Raw genomic sequence first — 8,301 nt, 5'->3', positions numbered from 1 at the left:
ATACTCTTAATAAAAACATGGAAAGAGCCGGATATAAAATGGCGTTCGACAAGATGAAGTTTTACAATAATAGATTCACGGAACCACAAGGCATCGCGCAACACACGACAACCAGTCTTAACAAAGACTGTGGATGCTGTCGAAACACTAGATCCAGAAGAGTTATGCTTGCTTGATACAAGGAATGATCAGGGTTCTTTACCAGACCCTTGGGAAGCTCGACGAGATGCCCACTCGCGTAATCAGCGAAGAAATAGCATTTCATTAGAGTCTCCTAGTAAATTACTCTTCTGAATAAAACCACGCCGCAGCGGAGCCAATGGCGAAAGATTAGATAAAGTTCACAATCCTTACGATCTGTTAGAACTTAAAGACATCGTGCTACACACTACAGACCCCCTTGGGAAGCTTGACGAGATGCCCACACGCATAATCAACGAAGAAATAGCATTTCATCAGATTCTCCTAGTAAATTACTCTTTTAAATAAAACAGTGCCGCAGCAGAGCCAATGCCGAAGACAAGATAAATTAGTCCTAAGAAATAGAAGTATCTAGTACAACAAGACATCGTGTTACACACGTCAGATACCCTTGGGAAACTTGACGAGAAGCTCACACGTATAATCAACAAAGAAGTGGCATTTCACCAGCTTTTCAAAGAATTTTTTTCTTATAAATAAAACTATGCCGCAGCGGAACCAATGGCGAAAGACAAGACTAACACTTTACGCCACCAACGGGAACACGCGACGACACTGTCGTAACACTTGCTATTCACTAAAAGAGGAAGGCAATACGCAGCTGACAAAGAGAATTCTTATCCAGACCCTTAGGAAGCTCGGCGAGACGCCCACACGCATAATCAACAAAGAAATGGCATTTCACCAGCTTGCATAAGAAATGTAGGCTGTCGATGCTGTCGAAACACTAGATCCAGAAAAGTTATGCTTGCTTGATACAAGGAATGATCAGGGTTCTTTACCAGACCCTTGGAAAGCTCGACGAGATGCCCACTCGCGTAATCAGCGAAGAAATAGCATTTCATCAGTCTCCTAGTAAATTACTCTTCTGAATAAAACCACGCCGCAGCAGAGCCAATGGCGAAAGATTAGATAAAGTTCCCGATTCATACGATCTGTGAGAACTTTAAAGACATCTTGCTACACATTACAGACCCCCTTGGGAAGCTTGACGAGATGCTCACACGCATAATCAACGAAGAAATGGCATTTTACTAGCTTTTTTAAATGAATTACTCGATTGCAAGGAATTTATAAAACACAAGATTACCTATTCTAAGTAAATCTATCAGCAATTAGCAGATGTTGAAGTACCAACACTATGTGAAGCTATCGAGACCACACGATGATGCCGTCGAAAAACTAGATTTAGAAAAGTTATGCTTGATACAAGGAATGACCAGGGTTCTTTACCAGACCCTTGGGAAGCTCGACGAGATGCCCACTCGCGTAATCAACGAAGAAATAGCATTTCACCAGCTCCTCGAAGTAAATTACTCTTCTCAATAAAAATCATGGCCGCAGTCGAACACAAAATGGCGTTAGACAAGATGCAGTGTACTCTGTAGCGCGATTCTACAGTGAGCAATTCAGAAGGTACAATCAAGTACCGAGAGTTTGACATTTAAAATGTACTGCCAAATTAGTTCCTAAGGCTCACACTGGAGGCGCTGATTAGGTTCATACAACATTTCTCCATAGCTAGCCGGACAGTTGTATAGAATCGCGCTACCGTACATATTCTGTTTGCTATGTCATACAGCAACTTTTGTCAATCCGTTTAGTGACACCTTACAATGACAGTACCTTACAAATACAGTATACAATGAAACTTAAACCTAATTACATTTATTCCTAAAGCTTATACAATACAAAAATGCTATATACAAAGCAGAAAGCGATATGTGCCGGTTGGTACATCAAGATCAGAAGGATCTTGTGAAAGAGAAGAATTCCAGCACACGTTCTTGGAGTTGATTAATGATATTCTTGCAGCGAAGCGGCTGTGATCCGGTCTTGTACTCGCGCAGCCTTTTCTTTCTTCATCCTGAGAACAATTAAAATGTTTAATTACTGTTGTCAAAATGCATAATTTGTGAGAATTTCAGCTTTCTAGCCATAACGGTTCATGAGATACAGCCTGGTGACAGACGGACAGATAGAAGAGGTTTAGAAATGGGGTTCCGTTTTTACCTTTTACCTGGAAAACTTAATAACTGCATGAAAAGAGCGGGCTTTGTATTTCGATGTTCCTATTCAGTTGTCTCATCATGTGCGTATAATTTCGTTGTTCAAATATTTAGTACAGCTACGTTATATACTATTTATAATATCAGTCGCATGTGATAAAAGCCTACTGTCTAACACTAGGCACTGTCAAATACTAATAAAATTAATATTAAAAAGTAAAGCTCAGTGGTTTGGGCTGTGTTGATAGATCTGATAGATCACTATGTCAGTCAGTCACCTTTGAGTTATATAATATATTTAGCTAAAATAGTATATAGTATATAGGTACCGGTGGGTCTACAGCAGGAGTTCCGATATTTAGTGCAGCCACTTTTCTTCCTTCCAGTTGGCCAGCTTGAGAAAGACTGCCCGTCGGCCTGTCAACAAAAAATATAAGTTAGAACTTCGACCTTTATTTTTGCAAATATTTTATCTTCTGTAATATAAAAACGAATCGCTAATCGTTGCTAAGCGCAAATCTTGTGAACGGTTTAACCGATTTCGCAAATTCTTTTTTTATAATATTCCTTGAAGTACGAGTGTGGTTTTTAGAGAGTTTTTTTTTAAGAAATAGCAGAATATTAAAGAATCGAATGTTAGGCGGTATGAGGTTTTGTCGGTTCAGCTAGTTTTTTTTATATTCTTCTTAAGTCACTTAGCTGTTGCTTAAATTGTAAAGAACACGCACAAGCTAAGTCTTATATTACAGGTTCAAGTTAAAATTGAGGGAATCGAACCCACGACCTGTGCGTAGAATAATAAACTGCTAGTATAAGCTGAAGACGGCACCCGCTCACATTTTTAAATTGCATATTTAATGTCGAATACAATACCCCTAATTCTATTTCATGAAAACCTTATTCGCTCGCAGCAAATTATTTTAATATTTTTGCAGGATGTGTCGCTAGCAGCTTTGCAAACATACAAACAACAAATAGCACAGCTCTCGAAACAGCAATTTACAAAACTCATGACAAAATGTTTCATTTGGGAATCGAACCCAATCATATTAACTTCGCAAGCGGCTTAAACGGGAAACTCGAACTGCAATATTGTACACTGAAAATCTTAAATATAAAAATTGCTCCAGACCTGTACTTACCGCAGAAATTCGTGTCTTGGATAGGATTCGAACCCACGACCCAAGACACTTCTTCTCAGAGCCTAACTTTGAATAAGTCCTATCGTTCTCAACATGAGAAGTGCACAGCAGTTATAGAGATAAAGAAGAATAAAAAATATATATTTACCTGTATCCTGGACACAATTTCACTTTAAACTCGCACATATTCACTGCAACTTTATTATTGGACTTTTTTACCGAAAATGTATTAATCCCGGAATATTTTATTGCATCCCGAACGCGCTTCATAGATGCTTTTCCGCGGCGCGGCTTGTTTCGAAATTTTGATTTTACATTAATAGATGATTTACCGCGGCTCGGTCCGTTTTTTAGTTTAGTTTTTTCATTACTTGGTTTAGATGTTAGATTATTTTTGCGCGACGTATTTTTAACGTGAAACATTGTTTGATACTTGAATTGAGACAGTCCGATGTTTTAAAACAACACTTCCACTGAAGAATAAAATGCTCTCAAATTGTCTTGTAGTATCAGAACACTTTCACAGAAGCAAAGTCTGAATACAATCAAAGTATTTGAAAAAATCGTGGATCGTAACGTAGCGAAGATAGCCGTCGTTGTGAACACCCCTCGTGCCAAATTCCCTAAATATACTCATAGCCCCCTCCACATTCTCCCTAACGGTTTTTACCCCTCGGCCCTTAAAACCCACCCATTATTATTATTATTCACCCTCTTCTGCCTCCCTTTCCCACCCTATTCACCCCAAAATCTTTTCATACTTTGTGTCTCATTGATTTTTTTAATACTCGAAAGCCTTTGTAATATTAGTATTTACTGAGTTTTATAATGTTAAAATTTGGAGTGATTTGAATAGAAAAAAAAGGGTTTTGTATATAAATACTGGTTTTGAAATAAAAAGTAACCCGTTTCTTTTGTCACTGTGATGTTAAAGGCCACTTTTAATAGTGAATTGTAATAGTCTATAAAAAGAATTAAAGGGTCAAATATTCTATTATTGTAGCTGAATGACGGTTAACCTAAATTTGAATGAATTGAAACAAGTATAACTCACACACTTGTGAATATCATGAGTCTTGTACGACCAGTTTCTTTCTTTAGTCGTTCGTGGGAATGAAAATCTATAAAGTAACTTTGTTGAATGCGAATTTTCTTCACATCATTCTTATTTATATTTTTCTTTCAATGTTAATCTTCCCCGTGTCTTAAAGACAGTTTTACAGAAGGATATCCCAACCGAGTCGGCTTATCATTTTTGCGAGATTTTCGAAATTTTTGGAAAGACTCGAAAAATAAACATTTTAGTAAATTTACCTAATATCCAATGAATAATACGTGATAATTAGCTTGATGACAAATAGACGGACAGCGAAATTTTAGAAATAGGTTTCCGTTTTTACTCATTGGATACGGAACTCCAAAAGCATGCATCGAAAATTGCGTACAGCTACAAATGTGCCGCAATCCGTCTAGACGGGAGAAGGGTGGTTTATGCTCCCTTTCATATTTTCCCCTCGTAGGGATTAATTTTATATAAAGGGATGAAGGGTGACTGCGTGTATGTGTGCGTCTGTGTGTAAGTATATCAAACCAGTGTGCAGAGAAGGGTGCACGAGGGATCAGTCCAGAAATATTAGGGTGCGTTTCCATGGCAACAGAGTATAGCGGCTCGTGAATTACGGTTTTGCTTCTACTGTTGGAGAAAAAATTTCAAGCACTGTGATTGGTCGTTTCCCTGTCCGTTTCACTCCGCTCTGCCGAACTCCGTTTCATTGCAAACGCACCTTAAGTTACAGCGGTGAGGGTCCAAGCTGAGTTCTGCAACAATCTCCATTGATATTAACAAAAGTGAAAGTTCCTTTTTTTTAAATAATACACAAAAGGTTACATTAAAAATTGCATATAATTACGTCGGCTAAGTAATAACAATGAGAACAAGTTTGTAAAGAGTCTATTGTATGCTACTAAATACTTATTTTGAACTTGTATTTAAGACCATTCATGCGTTTTTTAATTCCTTGTAGAAGGATTTGTGAAATACTATTCAAAAAGAATTTAGTATTATACTCTACTAAGCTTTTAACTTGCACTGAATGATGACTGTGACTCATAATGAAGGTAATCAAGCAACTATTACAAACTTTGAAAGTCTATATTTAAAGAAAAAATAGTAAATTTTAACAAACAAAAACTGTATAAGAAGCTGCACATCCTCACAGATAGTACGCTCCGCTTCCGAGGCAATGCAAGCGTAGCTTTAGAGCATCTTTCCTTCTGAAGCGATCCAATGCAGCTTACACGTTAGGGTTTGCATGGTGGCTTTAACCCTGCTGTCGGGACAAGGTTTGTATGGGATTGATGGGATCAAAATGTCCACAGGAATGGAATAAATTTTTTACACATTTCCGGGCGATTTTAGGAATTACATACAATTCCTAGGAATATTAAACAATGACGGATTATATTAAAATGTTAAAAAAACACGCATTATTACGCGTCAGCTAAATAATGACAGTGGGTACAATTTCCAAAAGTTTCTGGCGGTCTGGTATAAAAAATACTGGTAAAATGCGACGTATATATTACCGCCTAGACTACGAGGAGAGGCACTCATTTTTTGTAAGAAAATGTTAGTATAAATGATTGTGTCGTATACTACAAACATGAAGTAGCTCGATGTATGACTCATCACGCAACCCTCTGAACTACGTTAGTACATAAATAATCTTGCAAGGGCTGTTTTACAAGCACCTTTTACAGTTAGCAAAAATATGTTCTCAATAAGAGCCCTTTCTAAACAAAAACGCGTCATCTAGGTACCGACAGTGGGAACAATTTTCTGAAAAGTCTAACCATCTGGTATAGAAAATACTGGTTCATTGCGTCGTATAATTAGTTGTATAGTACACGACTGTCTAGATCACAACAACACTCAATTTTGTTAGAAAATTGTCGTAATTTTTCATATTAATTGCAACTCATATTAAAAACATAGAGTAACAGAAAGATACGTGTTGGTTCGATGACTCATGACGCAACCCTCTGTACTACGTTTGTACATAAATAATCTTTACATAAGAAAAATAAGGGGCTTTATACCCCATGCGTTTACACATAGTTTAATAATATTTCTATAGGGAAATGAAGGGTCTATGTGTACCCATAGCATAAGCCCACATTATGGTGTGCAGGACGGATCGATGCAGCTAAATCTGGGCTCGTGCAAGGCCTGCGATTTACAAGCCCCTTTTAAAACGTTAATTGCACAGTAGTATCCCTTAAGTTAAAATATTTCATATTATTACACGTCGACTAAGTAACTACGGTGGGATTAATTTCAAAAGGGAGTCCATTATTTCTACAAAAATTTTGCTTCATCCGTTTTTGAATACTTTTCATGAATGATTGCAATATGTTTATATTTTGGTTGAAATAGCTTTATTGTCCTGTAACTTAGTTAGAGCAGTAGTATATAATTGCTGATCATGAGGTTTCGAGTTCGATTCCCAGGTTGAGCCAAGTGCTTTTGGTTATATGACAAAAAGAAAAAGTCGAAGTCGAGCTGTTCTCGAGTTTGGCGCTAAGCAACACATTTGGCGGTATATTTTTATATACATCTATGACTACTTAACTTACATCTGTAACTAGAATATCATATTCTCTTCAACAAGCAGAGCCACGGTTATAAAGAGTTATTCTAATAATATTAAAATTAGTGTACACACGTGCGTGATTCAAAATCTTTCAAGTGTCCAAGGTAAAGGGGAATCGAGAACATGACTATGACTCATGCTGCTGTAACTAAAATATAGTAAACAGTCATGAGACTTTATGTACATTTTTTTTTGACACAGCTACGAAGATATCCTTTTGAGGAAGATGAGAGGGGATGTTGTGGTATGTAAGAAGTCTAACCATTTGCTATCCGCGCAAGCGGTCAAAGGTTCGATTCAAAGCAGTACACTCATGACTTTTCGAAGTTATATGTGTTGCTTATGCGTCGAGTTATAAGTTATTACGACTTGGCTTAACGGTGAAGGAAAACATCGCGGTGAAACCTTGCGTGCGCAAAATTTCCAACCCTCGCTTGGCCAGCGTGGTGGACTCAAGGCCCAAATCATCATACGAACAGAAGACCTATGCCCAGCTGCAGTATGGCAATAGTGGGTTCGTATTATCTAAGAAAGTTGTAGCACAATCAAGTAAAACTTCATTACGCCTGTTATACTTCATGTTGTGGTAAAATTAAATGTTGTTGAATTGAGGTTGTCAAAAAATACCGGCCATTTCAATCAATTCAATATAAGTATTTTGTCTTACTTAAGGATCGAATCTCGTAAAACGGCACATGTAGAGAGAGAAAGAAAAAAAACTTCACAACTCGTAGGATGGATATTTGACGACAGGAATGCTGACAAACTGTACAAAAGTCTCTCAACCAGTCGATCAAGTTATCTTCGACTTTGACACCACACAGATCGACTTTGAAGAATACGTATCATATTGGTGTATGGGCTTACGAAAGTATATCATCAAAGATGGTATCAGCTCCACCGAGTATGCGATAAAGAAACAGTTTTGGCTTCACAAATTACATCTTATTGTCTCCTTACTATACGTCTATGGTATCGCTAAATTGTTAATGTTTGCTCTTAGTGGTTTACTATATGTTTTTAATCTAGTCTTTGTGTAAATTGACTGTTAAATGCCAGTTTATAATTAAGTGTTAGATAAGCTATCTGCACCTCGATTCTCTACCACTATCGACTACCGACAACCGGCTAGCTATCGAAATGTTGACATTTAGAATGTACTGCCAAAAGTTTCAACGACGCCCGTCAGAGGCGCTGATCAGATTTTCATACAAAATTTCTCGATGACAGGTCGGACGTCGGTAGTAATAGAGAATTGAGCTACTTTTTATTGATATCAAATGTTTCAAAACGATT

General features: G+C 37.4%; 1 protein-coding gene across 1 annotated transcript; it reads right to left on the bottom strand.

Annotated features, from left to right (window-relative positions):
- Nucleotides 1-1,586: 1,586 nt before the first annotated feature.
- Nucleotides 1,587-3,622, bottom strand: LOC142986191 (uncharacterized). Its single transcript, XM_076134527.1, has 3 exons — nt 3,501-3,622; nt 2,540-2,627; nt 1,587-2,068 (listed from the first exon to the last, which is right to left on the bottom strand). Exons 1-3 carry the CDS (start codon nt 3,620-3,622, stop codon nt 1,901-1,903), a joined length of 378 nt encoding a protein of 125 aa, XP_075990642.1. The 3' UTR covers nt 1,587-1,900.
- Between the last annotated feature and the right edge of the window lie 4,679 nt (nt 3,623-8,301).

Source organism: Anticarsia gemmatalis, chromosome Z, assembly GCF_050436995.1.
Source record: "Anticarsia gemmatalis isolate Benzon Research Colony breed Stoneville strain chromosome Z, ilAntGemm2 primary, whole genome shotgun sequence".
Taxonomy (NCBI): domain Eukaryota; kingdom Metazoa; phylum Arthropoda; class Insecta; order Lepidoptera; family Erebidae; genus Anticarsia; species Anticarsia gemmatalis.
The sequence above is the reverse complement of the archived record's forward strand: the minus strand, read 5'-3'. Positions and strand labels throughout refer to the sequence as shown.